This window comes from Mobula birostris, chromosome 12 (assembly GCF_030028105.1).
Source record: "Mobula birostris isolate sMobBir1 chromosome 12, sMobBir1.hap1, whole genome shotgun sequence".
NCBI lineage: Eukaryota > Metazoa > Chordata > Chondrichthyes > Myliobatiformes > Myliobatidae > Mobula > Mobula birostris.
Window position 1 is genome coordinate 22,377,552 of NC_092381.1, and position 19,542 is coordinate 22,397,093.

Below are 19,542 nucleotides of genomic sequence, written 5' to 3' on the forward strand. Positions count from 1 at the left end.
CTTTTTGGAACGCGGCCAAGGAGCCGGAGTTAGCCGACACAATTTCTCCCTCCAACTGCAGACAAAAAGAACAGCGAACGTGACTCTGTGAATCATTAAAGCAGGGGCTGGGTTTGCACAGGGGACGAATGCCTAATAAATCGAGCACTTACGGTATGTGAAGTGAAACCAACGTACGAAAAGCAGCAGGCAACTTGCACACTTCTGGCCATAGAGCAGCGATGTGAGAACATGCTGATTATTTCAGTGATGTTGATAAATAGTCGTATCAGGAATGTCCCATATTTGACCCGAAGTATCTGGTAATTTACTAAAATCACCAGGGATTTCAGATAGCTTCAGCTTATTGTAGGAGATAAATCTCCTTCTGTCAGAATTATGCATTTAGTCCATCTACCAGGCTTTTCAGCCCATACTCCAACGGCCACATAAACACGAACGTGTGTGTGTGTGTGTGTATATATATATATGTATGTATGTATGGGGAGTGTACACACTTGTGTATGTATTTTATATATATATATGATGCCAAGCTGTATCGGCCCTAGTGCCCTTCCCTTGGACAATATCGGTGGCATGGAGAGGGGAGACCTGCAGCATGAGGAACTGCTGGTCTTCCATACAACCTTGCCCAGGCCTGCGCCCTGGAAACCTTCCAAGGCACAAATCCATGGTCTCACGGGACTAATGGATGCCTACATATAGGTATGTATGGGGGTCGGTGGTGGAAGAAGGTAGTAAGACTTCATTCTTCTGAAGTAGGATTTGTACCTATAATCTGTGCTATTGACTGAACTACTGAAGTAAAAGGGGCAAAAAGAAGATTTGCTTAAAGTACCTTTTACTCAAAGGGATTTTCAGCCAATTTATTGAAATGCAGCCAATTGCTGTAATATGATTAAGGAAACATTGTGCAATAATGAGATCAATAGGAAATTGATTTTAGTGATGTTTGTTGTGACATAAATTTTTGTCAGGACACAGGAAAATGTTTGTCTGGTATAAATTACCCTCTGAAATCCCCAGACTGGGATCTGCACATTGCAACATTCTGATTCTGAGGTAAGCAAATAAAATTTTTTGCATTACCAATTTATTTTTGTAACCTACTTTAGTTTTTATGTTTTGTACTGTACTGCAACAAATCTCACAATATGTCAGTGGTAATAAACCTGATTCAGAAAGGTTTAAATGCAAGGGTCTGTTATTTTTTAATGGTGGCCCAATTAAAGTAACTAATCCCACTACTTTTGTAGAAAATCTTAAAATTTCCCAAATAACACAAAATAACAAATTATCAAGACCTAGACCTAACATCACATTAGAATGATAGAAATCTGGCATGATAGGTTGTATTTATAATGGTCATATTTAAATGCAGCACAGCAATTAAGAAAGCAAGCAACATGATTATTGGTAATAGCAGTTTAAGTCAGGCACTTGATAAAATGTCTGGTTTGCCCTCAGGCTGAATTTAGTTTTGGTCACAAAAGCACAAAAATAGTGTTCAAACCCTGGATACAGTGTTTTAAGCGGATTCTTAAATGACAGAGGACTGCATTCACCCCAACTTTTAAAATATAGCATAGCTGACAAATATGTAGATAGCTCATAAAAATAAAGCCCAAATGCTCAGTGAGTGGGCTATTTTAAATGCAGTGGATTTCATCAGGTTCATACTGTTCTACTCTGTTGAGTATTGCGAAAAAAACTGAAAGGCAAGTCTCAGAATGAATCAGGTCGAGGCCATTTTGACTGTCATTCCTGTGCCAGATCATTTCCAGCTTTAATTCCAAAATAATTGCAAAGTTTTTTCTGTTCAAAGTATTATTGAAATTTCTTTTCAAATGCTATAATTGAATCTGTTTCCAGCAGCTGCTGATGAAGTAGTGCACGGCTCCTTGAAGCCAGACTTGGATGACCTTTAGGGTTGATTTAGGCTACAAAAGTGCCAAGGAACGGCAAGCAAAATAGAGTCTGATCATTTTCTTTTGGCATCAAATTTCCAGTGGTCACTAACTTAATCAGACAGGCCACATTAATACTGCGATTACAAGATTCAAGATTGTTTATTGTCATTCTTCAGTACACAAGTGTAAAGGAAGGCAAAATGGTTGTTACTCTGGATAAAAAGCAGTAAGCATAAAGAACACAATAAATACATGAGATTAGCCTATACACATACACACATAAAATGATGCTAGGTACAGGTGGCTGATAAAGTAGCGGTGGTGGTGGGTGTGTTAAAGGGCAGAGGTGTTATCAAGTCAGAGCTAGGGTATTTCAGCAGGAACAATGGCTTCCTTCCATGCTGTAAATGCATGGCTAGGCATAGCTCAAACACCATCTACAAATTTGCTGACGATACAACCATTGTTGGTAGAATCCCAGGTGGCGACGAGAGGGCGTACAGGAGTGAGATATGCCAACTAGTGGAATGGTGCTGCAGCAACAACCTGGCACTCAACGTCAGTAAGACAAAAGAGCTGATTGTGGACTTCAGGAAGGGTAAGATGAAGGAACACATACCACTCCTCATAGAGGGATCAGAAGTAGAAAGAGTGAGCAGCTTCAAGTTCCTGGGTGTCAAGATCTCTGAGGATCTAACCTGGTCCCAGCATATTGATGTAGTCATAAAGAAGGCAAGACAGCAGCTATACTTTATTAGGAGTTTGAAGCGATATGGCATGTCAACAATACACTCAAAAACTTGTTGCACCGTGGAGAGCATTCTGACAGACTGCATCACTGTCTGGTATGGAGGGGCTACTGCACAGGACCGAAAGAGGCTGCAGAAGGTTGTAAATCTAGTTGACTGCATCTTGGGCGCTAGCCTACAAACTATCCAGGACATCTTAAGGAAGCGGTGTCTCAGAAAGGCAGCGTCCATTATTAAAGACCTCCAGCACCCAGGGCAAGCACTTTTCTCACTGTTACCATCAGGTAGGAGATACAGAAGCCTGAAGGCACACACTCAGCGATTCAGGAACAGCTTCTTCCCCTCTGCCATCTGATTCCTAAATGGACTTAGAAAAGAGTAAAATAGCCGAACAAGAAATTGGGTACATGCTGGCAGACGGTATCATTAGGTCATCTACCTCAGACTGGGCGTCGCCCTGCGTTATTGTGCCTAAGGTGGACTGCAGCATGAGATTCTGTACTGATTACAGGAATGCTAATGCAGTGACTAAAACAGATGCTTATCCTATTCCAAGACTGGATGACTGTATTGATAAGGTTGGAAAGGCTAAATACCTTACAAAAATTGACCAAAGATTGTTCCCTTGACAGAAAGGGCAAGAGAAATCTCTGTGTTTGTAACACCACCTGGGCTGTATGAGTATAATGTTTTACCCTTTGGAATGAAAAATGCTCCAGGGACATTCCAAAGAATGATCAATTCTGTGATTCGAGCTTTAGAAAATACAGGGGCTTATATTGATGATTTGGTGGTATGGAATGATACCTGGGACGAACATATCTCAGCAGTAGAGAAGCTGTTTGCCAGGCTTTCCAAGGTCAATCTTACTGTTAAGCTTGCTAAAAGTGAGTTTGGTCATGCTACTGTTACTTATCTTGGTTATGTAGTAGGTCGGGGCCAAGGTTCAAGCTATTGCGGAGGTTCCCGTTCCGACAGGCAAGAAAGCTTTAAGAAGGTTTTTAGGAATGGTGGGGTATTACCGCAAGTTTTGTAAAAACTTTGCGGATATCACTCTCCTCCTAATGAAACTGCTAGGGAAGAGTGAAAGATTTGTATGGAGTAAGCTTTGCCAGGAGGCCTTTGAACGACTAAAAACTAACCTGTGTTATCAACCTGTGCTCAAAGCCCCTGATTTTACTAAACCATTTTCTATAGTGACAGACGCTAGTGACAAAGCTGCCGGGGCAGTATTGTTACAAAAGGGTGATGATGACATTGAACATCCTGTAGCTTATTTCTCACAGAAATCTAATGTGCACCAGAAGAATTATTCCACTGTTGAAAAGGAGTTGATATCACTCATTTTAGCTGTGCAACACTTTGATGTCTACATATGTCCTGTGCAGAAACCACTAGTGATATACACTGACCATAATCCATTACTAAACTGGAATCTGATCTTGCAAGAATTTGACATGGAAATTAAACATGTAAAAGGTACTGACAACATTATAGCCGATTGTTTATCCAGATGTTAAGTTAAAATTTGTATATGTTTTACTATGTTATTTGATAATTATACATGTATTGTTTCAAGATTTGTAATCTACAGTTAAACAAAAATTTTGCTCCTTGATCAAAATTTTTCCCAAAAGGAGGGAGGTGTGACGATATCCTGAGGTATTCATCATGGATTGTGCCTTTAAAAAGAGAGAAAGAGAGAGCGTGCAGCTGTACAGCACAAACAGCTTGTTACAGAGAGAAAGAGAGAGAGGCGAAGACCGCTCACAGTTTGTTTGGGATTTCTGCAAGGACACTGCCAGCTTCTGAGTTCCTACAGAGAGAGAGGAGGAGCTACTTGATGGCAGCTGGTGTTCAGCACAACAGTATATAAACCAGCGTAGTTGCTTGTTTCACAGGACACGTAAATGCACTAAGGTGTGGTGAAGTTACCACTATCCTTTTCAGGTGCCCACGAGTGTGGGACCTGAGGATCGATTGAGAGGAATCGATCTGTGATTATTAGTGCATGAAAAAATGACTCTGTGGAGTCTACCAGTGTATCTAACCCTTGCCTGGGTTGGTAGACTATCACTTGAAGACGGCGCTCTTAAATTGGTCAAGTTTGGCTAACTTGGAAGTTTCGGAGGACAACGGGAAGAATCTACGGCATCCGCTTATGTGGACAACACCTCTCTCTCTCCTGAATTCTACTCAACTCAGTAACACAAACTGAACTGACTTTGTTTACCTACCATCGTAAGACTGTATCAATTACCACCTAAGCTTGAGGAAGTTTGGGTTTTATCTTTCCACCCCTATATATGCATAATCTGTGCTAACCTGTTTGATTTATCTGGTTTTACGTTACTTTATTATGTAGTCACTAATAAAGTAGCATTAGCTAACAGCAAAACCAGACTCCAGGTGTGTTCCATTTCTGCTGGTTCTTTAACCCGTTACGGGGTATTTAACAACTTTCATAACCTATTAATAATCATAATAATTTTCCAAGTCTTCCACATCTTCATCTGAACTTTCCACACTCTCTGAGGTGGATGCCTGGTTCTCACAGTCTGCCAATCTACACGTCAGTAAACCTGAGGCCATTTGCAACACACATACATCTTAGGAATGAACATTTTTTTGGACAGTTACAGGCCAGTAGATCCAGGACGGCATCGGAGGCTGGCTGGCCTTCCATCCAGTGCACCACCAACTGTTCAGCTTCCTCTTCTCTCTCCATCTTCCATCCTCTGCCAACAGGGCTTGGCACTTGTGGGTCCTTCTCTAAACATCTTCTCCATGTACCAGCTTGGTAGTTGGCTTGCTGTGCATGTTTTGTTAAGCAGTCCTTGCATGGTGGGAGTTGATGACTTTCGATATCACCTTTTTTGACACAGTGCCACACTTCTGGAACAATGGGGCCTCCTCAATCTTGTCACAAAATGCTAAAGACATGATAAAGACATTCAAAGATTCAAGATTCAAAAAACTTCATTGTCATTCTAACTGTACATCAGCTCTGCAGGGCAGAATGAGACAGCGTTTCCCAGGAGCAGTGCAATCATAACATAACAAATGCAACACTAATAAACATAACAATAAATAGTAAAAACACAACAGCCACATGTCAGTTAAAAATAAGTTTTAAGTGTCCAGTGCAAGTTAAAAGTGTCCAAAAGCAGAGTCAGGTAGAGCAGCTATTTAGCAGTCCGACTGTCTGTGGGAGGAAGCTGTTTAGTAGCCTTGTGGTTTTAGTGTTGATGCTCCTGTAACGTTTGCCTGATGGCAGAAGAACGAACAGTTCATGGAGAGGGTGTGAGGGGTCTTTAATGATGTACCGTGTCTTCTGGAGGCATCGACTCTGAAAGAGGTCTTGGACGGAAGGTAAGGAGACCCCAATAACCTTCTCTGCTTCCCTAACCACCCTCTGCAAAGCTTTTTTGTTGACAGCACTGCAGCTGGAGCACCAGGTTGTGATGCAAAAGGTCAGCACACTCTCAACCACGCCTCTGTAGAATGTAGTTAAGATGTTAGTGGGGAGTGATGCTTGTTTAAGCTTCCTCAGAAAGTGCAATCTCTGCTGGGCCCATTTCACAATCCCAGTGGTGTTCCTGGACCAGCTGAGATTATCAAAGATCTGCACCCCAAGGAACCTGATGTTTTCCACTCTCTCCACTGCGCTGATGCTGAGCGGTGTGTGCTCAGGCTGAGACCGTCTGAAATCAACGATCATCTCCTTGGTTTTAGTGATATTAAGCATCAAGTTGTTAACACTGCACCACTGGAGGTCTAGGTGTTTGACCTCCTCCCTGTACATTGTTTCATCTGTGTCTTCTGAGCAGATCACTAGATTGGTATCCCTCTCTCGTGGCATGGGCAGCATGGAGATAGGCGGCCATCTGCTTCTTCTTGTTGAGACTGAAGAGCTGACACCTCCTCACTGTCTTGAGATGTGATTCTCTAACATTTGTCATTCACAATTGCATACAGAATCTTCTCCTGTAGCTTTGCTCTGTACTCTGCCTTCCTCCATACATAGACTATGAAGCTAATGAGACTATTTTTGTTACTGACTTTGGTCAGGAAGCTCCCCCACTAGCTCACCATCCGTGTGCCTGTGATACCTTGCAACTCGCGACCAGTCTCTTCACCCCATAGAGACCTTTCACTATTCTTGACAGAGTTCTCCTTGTATGTGTCGAATACAACATCTATTCTGCTACTCTGACTGCCTTCCCTCAGAGCCATACCCAGAATTGTTGTGGCAACATCGCTGAAAGTAACTTGAACACCTTTCACTCTTTAGACCAAGTTCATTCCATCAACCACTGCAGCAGTTTCCTGGGAGTTGCTCTTCTACTGCTACATTTTTCTGCAAGGTTGTGGCTAAAGTAGCTTTATTTGTCTTTCTCAGCAATTCTTCTGGTGTGGACAGGGCCCAGGGCAATGGTCCAAGGGGATGAAAAAGGATATCCTTCATACGTAGACTGCGCCCTTGTGCCATCACTATGATGTGTCCAAACACAGATCTGTCTGCTTTCAAGATGATAGCCCTCCCATTTGATTTCACTTCTCTATTCTTACACATATCACTGAATGTTTTCAGCTTGTTGGTTTTCATTGGGTCATGGAACTTCTTTGCTGGTGGGTCTTCCTCTGGTCACTCATCCTTGAAGGTTGCATTGCATTGCTCACCAATCTCATATGCCTTCATCAGGTCGGAGGCAATGTCCTTGGGGGCTGCCTTTGCCATAGAGATGCTAATGAGGTCCCGCTTCTCTGCAAATGGGTTGACTCATTCATGTATGAGGCTAACCACTGCTGTATCTGTTTCCTCATCTTTCTGGATTCTTGGCTGTTGTAGCTCCGCATGACAAAGCTCTGATTTGTTTCCTTGCACCATCTCCCTTAACTGTCCCAGGAATGCACTGCGGTGCCCAGCTGTTATGTAGTAACACTTGATAGCTCCAGCATTCAGGCTGAACTGTGATGTGCCTCCAGGAGTCTGTGTGTCTTTGTTCACTGTGGCTTCAATACCCTGGTCCACAGGGATCTGCCCAAAGGGGTTGTTACTTGACAGCTGCACTGAGAATTGGCCTGTCTTGAAAGCCTCATACACAGAAGGATTCTTCTCTGGGAGGTTCATCATCTGAGCAAAGTAAGGGGACAGTGCATAATTCCTCTTTTAGGCAAAGCACCACGGGATCATGATTCTTATAGTATGGAGGTGCAACTCCCAGTCCCCCTTACAGAAAGCTACCACCGCTGCAATGCTATCACATATTTTCTAGCACTAGGGGTGTATACCTCACTAAAAATCATTATAAGAATCATTCCCCCCAGATGGTACCGGTGGCCCAAATTTGGGGTCCTGGCTCACGGGCTATTTGCTTCAATAACTTCGCAGTAGGGACCTACCTCCTGACTTCCTAAACTCTTTTGACCATATACAAGGTATCACTCAAAAATGTATTGTCTTTGCTCACCTAGATCTAACCTTGTTATTTAGAATACATTTACTCCTTCAGTCAGCAGTACTTGGACTGTTTTTGAAATGCAATGCAGCAGCTTATCGTGTCTTTTTAAATGGGAAATGCCACACAGATATCTCTTCCACCACCTGGGACAACGAGAGCAGATGCACAGGATCACCACTATCTCCAATTCCTCTTCCATGTCAGACACCATCGTATCTTGGAACTGTATCAATCTGTTTCTTTAATGTCACTAGTAAACTGTCTTGGTAGTGTCTAAAGGATTCTAGGTCAGTCTCTAACTGACTTAACCGTCGGAGAATTTTGACCTCAAAAGTATACAGTCACATGGCTATAGGCCACTTTTAATTTAACATCCTTTTGAACAGCAGCTATTGAATAACTTCTGAAAATTAGAAATGCAACATATTTTGCTGTCTGCCTTTCTTGTTATATCTTTCAGAAACTCCATATTTATAAAACACATTTTTCCTATCATAAAACCACAGTAATTCAGCTGAATCAAACTATGATTTTCAAAATTGATAAATAAATTAAGATATAGAATGGTTGGACAAAAGTGCTAGTTTTCAACATTATACCGTATATGTACCAATATACTACAATATACTTCACAGTGGAAGACAACTGCAGTCTACCAGACATTCAAGAGTGTCGGGGAAGTAAAGTATGTGCAGTGAAAATTATAACTGAGAAGGTACTCGGGAAGCTTAATGGTCTGAGGGTGGATACATCTCCTGGACCTGATGGGATGCACCCTTGGGTTCTGAAGGAAGTAGCTGGAGAGATTGTGGAGGCATTAACAATGATCTTTCAAGAATCAATAGATGCTGGCATTGTACCGGATGACTGAAAAATTGCAAACGTTACTCCATGATTTAAGAAGGGTGGGAGGCAGCAGAAAGGAAACTATAGACCTGTTAGCCTGACATCAGTGGTTGGGAAGTTGTTGGAATTGATTGTTAGGGATGAGATTGCGGAGTGCCTGGAGGCACATGACAAGATAGGCCAAAGCCAGCATGGTTTCCTGAAAGGAAAATCCTGCCTGATTAACCCATTGGAGTTTTTTTTGAGGAAATTACAAGTAGGGTATACAAAGGAGATGCAGTAGATGTGATGTACTTGGATTATCAGAAGGCCTTTGTCAAAGTGTCGCATATGAGGCTGTTTAACAAGATAAGAGCCCATGGAATTACAGGGAAGTTACTAGCATGGGTGGAGCATTGGCTGTTTGGCAGAAAACAGGGAGTGGGAATAAAGGGATCCTATTCTGGCTGGCTGCCGGTTACTAGTAGAGTTCCATAGGGGTTGGTGTTGGGACCGCTGCTTTTTACAATGCTTTGGACTATGGGATTGATGGATTTGTGGCTAAATTTGCTGATGATAGAAAGATAGGTGGAGAAGTGGGTAGTGTTGAGGAAATAAGAGAGCCGGCAGAGAGACTAAGATAGTTTAGATTATGAAGACACGTAGTCCTCTTTTATTGTCATTTAGTAATGCATGCATTAAGAAATGATACAATATTTCCTCTGGTGTGATTATCACAAAACACAGGACACACCAAGACTGAAAAAACTGACAAAACCACACAATTATAACATATAATTACAACACTGCAACAATACCATAACTTGATGAAGAAAATCCATGAGCACAGTAAAGTTCAAAGTCTCTCAGATGTCCCATATCTCACGCAGACAGGAGAAGGAAGAAAAACTCTCCCTACCATGCTGACTACAATCCGACTCTGAGTCATCCAAAAACTTCGAGCTCTGCTCAGCTCTCCGACACCGAGTACTGAGTGCCATCTCTGTCCGAATGATTCCACCTCCTTCTCGGTCGCCAAAAGCAGGCAAGGCCGGGGATTTTGAGGCCTACCCTCCGAAAGATTCCCAACCACGCAGTAACAACAGCAGCGAATGAACGTTTTAGCAATTTCTCCAGATGTTCCTCTGTGCTTTCACATCCATTCTCCATCAAATCAGAATTGTCTACGGCCCCTGTTTAACAGATACAATATCATTTTTCACCGGAGGGTTGCGCACGTGCAGGTGCACCGCCATCTTCTCCTCCCGCCTGAGGGGAATGGGCAAAGATGTGGCAAATTAAATACAAGGTTGGGAAGTGTATGGTCATGCACTTTGGTGGAAGAAATAAATGGGCAGACTATTATTTAGATGGGCAGACAATTCAAAATGCAGAGATGCAAAGGGATTTGGGAGTACTTGTGCAGAATACACTGAAGGTTAACCTCCAGGTTTGAGTCAGTGGTGCAGAAGGCAAATGCAATGTCGGCATTCATTTCTAGAGGTATAGAATATAAGAGCAGGGACATGATGTTGAGGCTCTATAAGGCACTCATGAGAACACACTTGGAGAACTGTGTGCAGTTTTGGACTCCTTATTTTAGAAAGGATATACTGACAGTGGAGAGAGTTCAGAGAAGATTCAAGAGAATGATTCCAGGAATGAAAGGGTTACCATATGAGGAACGTCTGGCAGCTCTTCGGCTGTATTTCCTGGAGTTCAGGAGAATGAGGGGGGATCTCATAGAAACATTCTGAATGTTCAAAGGCCTGAACAGATGAAATATGGCAAAGTTATTTCCCATGGTAGGGGAATCTAGGATAAGAGGGCACGACTTCAGGATTGAAGGACATCTATTTAGAACAGAGATGCGGAGAAATTATCTCAGTCAGAGGGTGGTAAATCTGTGGAATTTGTTGCCATGAGAGGCTGTGGAGGCCAAGTCATTGGGTGTATTTAAGGCAGAGATAGATAGGTTCTTGATTAGCCAGGGTATGAAAAGGTATGGGGAGAAGGCACGGGAGTGGGAACAACTGGAAGAATTGGATCAGCCCATGATTGAATGGCGGAGCAGACTCAATGGGCTGAATGGCCTACCTCTACTCCTATATCTTAGGGTCTTATGGTCTAACAAGTATGCGATCCACTTACAGAAAAATTGGACAAGTGCAGGATCTGATATCAAGATGAGTTCCAAAGCAGGTTTGAAGGTTATGCTCAAACTTGTGACCATCATGTAGTGTGATTTTGAATCATGTAAGTGGGCAAATAAGAATGCAAGAGCCACATACGGGAATGATGAGCAAAGGTTAAAATTAATTAATTTTAATAAAAAATAATTGATTAAGATTAATCTTCCCTCATCCTTAAAGAGTGATGAGGAAAGATTAAAACCAGAAAATACTGGAAAATATCTGGCAGTAATTATGGAAAGAGAAACAGTTAACGTTTCAGGTCAAAACAAATTCTGTGTGGGTGTTAACTTAAAATGTTCCAATCATACAGCTGTTGTAACTCTTGTTTTCCATAAGTTTCCATGAATCAAGATGAGAGTCTTGCATCCTAATGTTAATCTACCTGTGATGTATTTACAATTAGAAGTACAGTAAATGATTGGAATTGCTAACATCTGTAATCTGTAAGAGAAAGAATCAAGTGAAACCAGACTTGCTGTTCTATTATGTATTTTGAAAATTTTCCATTTTTTTCAAAAACTACTATAGATTCCGGTTAGTTGGTACACATCAGGACCAGTACATTTTGGCCCAATTAGTGGCTGTCCGTCCCAATTAGCTGAAATTTTATGGAAATAGTTAAAAAGGTGTAAAAAAAACCAAACTAATTTTAATGAATAAAAATTATGTATTTAAATAAAATACAGAACAAATTAGAACACTACCAACACCCGCACCGTACTATGAAATTACATATTAGTTTGAAGAATTATTGATAAGTCAATCCAGTGTACACTGCTGTGTTCTTTGAATGACTGTAAATGAACAAAATCAGTGCACTTAGTGCAAATAATGGACTGCATTCACAGAGCTCTTTTGATGATTGCACTCTCCAAATCTTCATTTTAACTGTAACATTCAAGATGATTGTCAATACCTTAAAATTCTTCATAGTTACTGAAGCAGTGAAATCGTTTCATTTTCACTCTGAACCGTTTCTGGCATCTCCAAACCTGAATGCTACACCCACAGTGAACAAAACAGTTCTGAATTGTCTTACTGCTATTTCTTGCTAACTCTCAGTGACAAAAATCATGGCTTTTTGAGCACAAACACATGCAATGAAGTCTATTAAACAACTGTTTGCTCTAGGCATGGTGTAGTGTTTATTGGTCACACAGTGCACATGACCAACGCTAGTTAGAAATTGTTCAGCAAGTGCTCCTGTCCCAATGAAGCAGCATGCGTCCCAAGTAAACAAAAGGAATCCCATCGATTTTCTTGATTAGTTTTTGTTGTTTAAGAGTTGTCCCACATAAGCGGCTGCTGAAAACGGAATCCACTGTACTTCCATTTTAATACCTTAAAGTAATTCTAACTAGTCTCAAGGTAGTATGTTGTGTGGAATGCATGGAAAGTTAAAGGTATGATGACATTGCAGGAATAGAAACATTCAGGACATAAGCAGGAATTGATAGAAGTACAAGTGAGAGATTGTTAGGATGGTGCAGAGATTCTGCGAAGGAAAAGGATAGATGTAGCATTTGTGACAGTATATGAAGCACATTTTAAAGCAGGGTGGATGATAAGATAGACACTAAAATCTACATATTCTTTGTGGCCTACAATGGTCAATGTCAGCTCTTTTCATTCATGCCAAGCTACCCTCCAACCATAGCAAACAAAATAAATAAACACAAGAAAATGAAACACAAAGTAAAATAAAATCCGAACATAGAGGTTTTCATGTATTTGAGACAGTAAAATGATTGGCAGCCAATGAAGTATAAGCCTTCATATAAGATAGAAAATATGACAGCAATTTTGCATACCTTAATGACTGCAGAAGCTATCCACTCAACTTTGGAGCACATAGATAATAGCACAACATATCCAGCTCAAGTGATCAACACCATCATTACTAATCAACAAGATTCAAAACATGGGTGTCTGTATTTCCCTCTGAAACTGGATCCTCACTACCTTATCAAGGGTCCAGGATGTGTGTTTAGCCAACTCACTGCTCTACTCTCTCTACACCTGTGACTTTATGATAAGGCACAGCTTAAACACCATCTATATATTCGCCGATGACAGAACCGTCGTTGACAGAATCTCAGATAGCAACAAGGAGGCGTACAGGGATGTGATAGATCTGCAGGCTGAATAGTGTTGCATCAACAACCAAATCTCAATATCAACAAGACAATTGATCACAGACTTCTGGAAGGGGAAGTTGGGAAAACTCGTGAGGGGCCAGCAGTGGAAAAGGTGAGCAGTTTCAAATTCCTGGGTATCATCATCTCAGACAATCTATCTTGGCTCCAACACATTGATGTAATCAGGAAGAAGGCTCACCAGGGCCTCTACTTCAATTGTTCGAAGAAATTTTATATGTCGCCAAATACTTCTGCAAATTACTGTGGGCATTGGTGAAGAGCATTCTGATTGATTGCTTCACAGCCTGGCATTGAGACTCCAATGCACAGAATTACAAGAGACTGCAGAAGGTTGTAGACTCAACTAATTCCCTCACAGGCACAACCTTCCCTAACATCAAGTACATGTTCAAGAGGTTGTCACAATGGGGGAGCTAGTAACGGACCCAAATGTAAGACACAGACACTGAAGTACAAGGAACAGGACTTGACTACAGTAGGGACGAGACAGGATACAGACAAGGAGCAGGGACAAGAATGCAGACTAGGGCTTGGACCCCGAGCCAGAGACTGGACAAGACCCAGAGCTTGGGTCTTGCATTGGGCTCAGGCCCCAGAACCAGGCATGGACATGGCATGACTGCAGGACTGAAGGCTGGGGGTCTTGAGGCTTGGAGACAGGCTTCGGGTGTTGGTCTTGAGGCTTGAGGCTTGGAGACAGGCTGGGGTCTTGGTCTTGAGGCTTGAAGCTTGGAGACAGGCCGGGGTCTTGGTCTTGAGGCTTGAAGGCAGGCTGGGGTCTTGGTCTTGAGGCTTGAAGACAGGCTGGGGTCTTGGTCTTGAGGCTTGAAGACAGGCTGGGGTCTTGGTCTTGAGGCTTGAAGACAGGCTGGGTCTTGGTCTTGAGGCTTGAAGCTTGGATTCAGGCTGGGGTCTTGGTCTTGAGGCTTGAAGCTTGGATTCAGGCTGGGGTCTTGGTCTTGAGGCTTGAAGCTTGGAGACAGGCCCAACACAAGGTGGCGGCAAATGGCTGGACCCACCTAGCGAAGGCGTGGACACAGAGACAGATCCCAACACGAGGTAGTGGCAAATAGCCGGACCCACCTAGCGAAGGCATGGACACAGAGAAGCAATTCCACACAACGAAAGACAGTTCCTTATCTTGACCTAACAAGGCTCCGGTCTTGCTCCGGCGGTAAAACTTAAGCGATACAGACGGGGTATCCAGGCTAGGTGAGCAGGCAGAGAGTCAGGCGAGGTATCCAGGCAGCAAGTCAGGCAAGGGGGGGAAAGACAGGGAGGGGAACAAGACAGTCCAGCTGGGAATCCGTGGTTTGCAGAGGTATTTATGTCTCAGCCCCAAAATGACAAACATGTGCCCACAACAGAAACTGGGGAAAACCAGAAACCCCAGAACAAGGAACCATGGACTGGACGTGAACCGGAACACGGACTTCACTGACCGGACTATGACAGGTTCAATAGTTCAATTTAATATCAGAGAATGTATACAATATACAACCTGAAATTCTTACTCTCTTCAGACTTCCTCAAAACAGAAACCCCTCCAAAGAATGAATGACAGATAAAAGGTGTAAGAATCCTAAAGTCCCCTGCCCCCATTCCATGGCAAAAGCAGAAGCAACAACACTCCCCCTTTCCGCAAATTATTCAGGCATAAAGCATCAGCATTCCCACCACCCACCATGCAAGCAACAGCAAAGCTCCCAAAGACAGGCCATGGTCTACAGTCCATCAAAAACCACTCCAACAATTCGACATCCCACAAACTCTCTCTGTCACTAATAAGGGTGAGACAGATATAGCTCTTTCCACAGCGACAGCTACAGTCATTATTTCGATGTTACAGTCAGCCTGAAGGCAGCATCTATTATAATGACCCTTACCATCTGGGTGATACTCTCTTCACATTGCTACCATCAGGGAGAAAGTACAGGAGCCTGAACACCCACACTCAAAGTTTTAGAAACACTTTCTTCCCCGCTGCAATCAGATTTCTGAACAGTCCATGAACTCATGAACACTATTTGTCTGTTACACTGTTTAATTTTATAACATCATTTTTATGATCTGTACTGCTGCCACGTAACAAATTTCACGACATATGTCAGTAACAATAACGCTGTTTCTGAACAATACACCACCTTCAGTAGAAGATTTCAGTAATTCAAGATTATGGTTCTTTTTAAAGGAAGTTATAAACGCACAATGAATGGCGGGCTTGACAGTAACACCATCTGTTCCAAAATCTTTCAGAAAATAGTTTTAAGAAAACTATAACTTGCGCCCAATCCCTATTTTATTGGTCTAATATCTATGTTATTTCCAATATCATATATATTTTAAAAATGCAGTCGTAGATATGCTCTTTACTTACATTACATTGACTACCGCTGCAAAACCAATTGATGTTTCTGATGACATGAGTCCACCAACTTAAAAAACGTTCACATTAAAAATACAATAACATTACAAAAGGATTGGTACATATGACAATTGAGCAACAACTAATGCATTGGAACGAGGTGTCCGTATTCCGATTTTTCGTTCTTTTTGAGAGTTTGGGAATGAGCTGCGCACAGACTGCCGACATGCTGAATGTCCCACGGCGCCCACCCTCTCTCCACCTCGCGGGGGCCAACGCGCATGCGCCTGTCTCATTCTTCCCTCCCCCACAATGCATAGCCTGGTCCGCGGGAAACCAAAATGGCGTTGGTGTGAGCTGAGCTGCCCCTAACTGTGAGTGAGGAGTAGCAGCAGGAGTGGTTGCAGCGAGAGGGGTGGTTGTGTACGGCACTGTATGCTTTTGAAAAACAAAAAAAGAGTGATTTCACTGCAGTGGCCGAATGAGGTGAGTACTGCTGTTTAAGTGATATTCTCTTTGTGTGTGTTTGTTTTGTTTTTTTTTAAAAGAGGGAAAGGGTTTCTGGAGCCTCAAGAGCGAGGCCTCTCGGTTCCCGTTTCCGTGAGGGGAAGTGGCCCCTCTGTGTCCGGCTTCTAGATGCAGAAACTGTGGACTGTCTTAATATATTCTGGGCCTACTGTGGTGTGGTTGTAAAGGGCTGATTTTAGACGCGTTGTTTGGTTCATTTTGTTTACATTTGCCCACCGCCTTTGTCTAAGATGAAGTCTAATAGATTGGAGGGGGATTCGATTTCTGCTCATGCAATCGGTAGTAGGCGGAGGGTTAGAGGATTTCTTTAGCCCGCATCTTTATGCTGATATGGCAGTATCGTTTCGTTTTCTTTAAACGATGTTTAGTTCAGGTTTTGAAGTTACTATTGCATTTTGTACGTGTTTTTGTGCATCAGGATTTGTGATGAATGAGCTTGTGTTAATAACCATGCTACTACAGCATTATGCAGGCCGATGTGCTGCCACACACTTAGTTTATAATGTTTTACGTTCATTTGGTTCGGTTATTTTCTCTTAAATAGGAGTGTGTGTTTGTGCAAATTTAATGCTGTTTTGCTGTAAAATTGGACGCCACATTTGAAAGTTACCTCCTCCCGCATAAAGGTTTACATCATCTAAGTTATAGAATGTGACACATTTTAAGTTAAATGTAACTGAGTTTAAGATACAAGATTTAATGTCATTTCCAGTGCACAAATGTAAAGCGGAACAAAGCAGTTAAGAATAAAATAATTATTGAGACATTTTGCTGATGTCAAAAAATGAGCAAATTATACCTTAATCTGAAGTTAAGGATGAGTTTTTGTTTTTATTTTTTGAATTAAACTGTTAAGTGACCTTTTGTATTTTTTGTGACTCATTTTTAAACTAATTAAAGCAATGTTATAATACTGCATCATGGGACTTTTAAGAAGAGAAGAAAAAAGTTTCATGGCTAAATGGGAGTGAACTTCCACAGGTGACTTGGAAGTATGATTAAACTTGACGGGCTTAGACTAAACATAATAGGTTGTCATAAAATATGATTTACAATGTAATATGTAGATAAATTGTTCTAAAATTGCCTTATTTGAACTTTAAATTCCAGTTGATGATGCTATTTTCCTGATGGACAGAGACAGTACGGGAGTAGGTAACTCATCTCTCCACAAACGATCTCCCTCCCATCAAAACCTGAAGCCGCCAGTGTCCTCGGTTCCTTTGTCATTACAGGATGGATCAAAAGGAAAAAGACCTGTGTGCAAGTTTGAGGAAGGCCAGGATGTCCTAGCCAGGTGGTCAGATGGCTTATTTTATCTTGGAACAGTCAAAAAGGTAAAAACAATATACTCGTAACTTTAATCCACAGCAAGTATCTATTCTGAAGCAAGGCAGGATCATGTAGAATGATGCAAATGTAGAGGATGCTGTTGGTCTTGTCTTTTTGACATTTATGGGAGAAATGCAAATTATTCTTGGTATCAAAGGTGACATTTGCTCATCATTGCTAACAAATTGCTAGTGAGGTGTGGAATTCAAGAATAAATTTTTCTTTCCCTCATCCTTTTTCTTTGCCAACATGTACAAAATTGATTAGATGCATAAACTCTTTAATTCACTGTCAAGTGTTATTAATTTTATTTATTCTCAATATGATATAAGCAGCTTGTTTATAATTGGTATTTTTTTTAAAAAATGACCAGAGTTTTGAACTTTCTGATCGTGTGAAGATTTATTTTTGTACAATTGCTCAATGATTTTAATTTGGGTAATAAAAGATAGAATAATGATGGTGGAGAGTAATTATGCTTGATTGGAAAATTAAGATGTTGAAAACAATCGTGGTAGTTTAGTGGTTAGCACAATGCTATCTGGGTTGAATTCCCACTGCCATCTGTAAGGAGTTTGTATGTTCTCCCTGTGACCGTGTGGGTTTCCTCCAGGTGCTCTGGTTTCCTCCCAAAGTCTAAAGACATTCTGTTTAATAGATTAATTGGTCATTGTAAATATTCCCATGGTTAGACTAGGGTGAAGTTCGGAGTTGCTGGGTGGTGCAGCTTAGTGTCTATCCTGTGCTATCTCGCAATAAATAATAAAAAATGTTTATAGGTCTGCTAATGGTAGTTGTGTAATCATATAGAATATAAATCAGGGAATTAGAGACTTGTGTATTGTTATAAGGGAGTAATTATGAATGATTTCACTTCTTAACAGGACATACGGTAGTTTTGCTGCTGTATTGTGAGTGGTTTAAGTTTGTGGTTTGCTTTGAAAATAACTAGAATATTTGTTTTGGTTCTGAACAATTGCCTCATGATATATGATTCAACTTCTAGCCAGTGCGGTTGAGAACAGATTTCTAACTCTCCATGCAATGTTTATGCACACTTCAGTTGACTTGGGTGTTAACAACCCTGTTATTAAGTCACATTATCCATTGTTAGGTAGGAAAACACAAACACAGGTGATGCATATTGCATTTTAACGTCACCTGGGATTCACCAAGAGACTGAAGGCAAGTTAGGCACCTGTAACATCAATCGTTCTGTGGGGTACCAGATTGTTCTTCAGTTTTCAACTATCAGAAACCTATGCTTGCCACAAATATGAACTAATCTCTCTGATAAAGCTAAATTACATGAAAATAGTGTTCAGATCTTATAAAATGTTCACATTGTAAATAGCACTGGACCCTTAAGGATGTGCTTTCTGCAGCTGCCCTGTTTATGGAAGGATCAGCACTTACCCATGATCTTTGCTCCAATAAGTCCATGCTACCCGATGTTAAACTACCACAAAGCCTTCCTCTGACTTTATATTTTCTTAAATATTGAAGTATTATAATAAGACTTTATCTTTTTATTTGGGGTGGCATGTTAGCATAGCTCTATTACCAGTGACCAGGGTTTAATCCCCGCTGCTGTATGTTAAGATTTTGTATGTTCTCCTTGTGGTTTTCCTCCCACAGTCCAAAGATGTATCAGTTAGTAGGTTAATTAGTCATTGTAAATCGTCCTGTGATTAGGCCAGGGTTAAATAGCTGGGTTGCTGGGTCAAGCCGGAAAGTCCCATTTCACACTGGATCTCTAAATAAAATAAAATAAATTCTTAGTTTTATGTGAGGAACCAGCTTGCAAGTAAGGTATTTTGAATATAGTATTGTACAATGAGACAAGATTAATTAACGACCCTGTAGTAAAGGAACCACTGGAAGAAATAGTGGATTTTGTATCGTTTAATATTGATTTTTGTCAATAACAAAACTTGGGCCTTGCCCTTGTGTAATTTGTGAAGTGTGACATGACCAAAGTAAGTTAGGAAAATAGATTAAAGCTAACAGAAAA

The 19,542-nt window shown here is 41.4% G+C and overlaps 1 protein-coding gene across 5 annotated transcripts in view; it reads left to right on the forward strand.

Moving 5' to 3' along the window:
• The first annotated feature begins 15,992 nt into the window (after positions 1-15,992).
• mtf2 (metal response element binding transcription factor 2) overlaps positions 15,993-19,542 on the forward strand; it is a 46,447-nt gene continuing 42,897 nt past the window's right edge. For 4 of the 5 annotated variants that reach the window (XM_072273449.1, XM_072273448.1, XM_072273452.1 and 1 more), the window contains exons 1-2: positions 15,993-16,154; positions 17,307-17,533. In XM_072273449.1, the coding sequence (XP_072129550.1) occupies positions 17,327-17,533 (207 nt within the window). In that variant the 5' untranslated portion in view covers positions 15,993-16,154; positions 17,307-17,326. Of the gene's footprint in view, positions 16,155-17,306; positions 17,534-19,542 lie in introns of those variants that run through there. The other variant, XM_072273450.1, reaches the window with a different exon arrangement.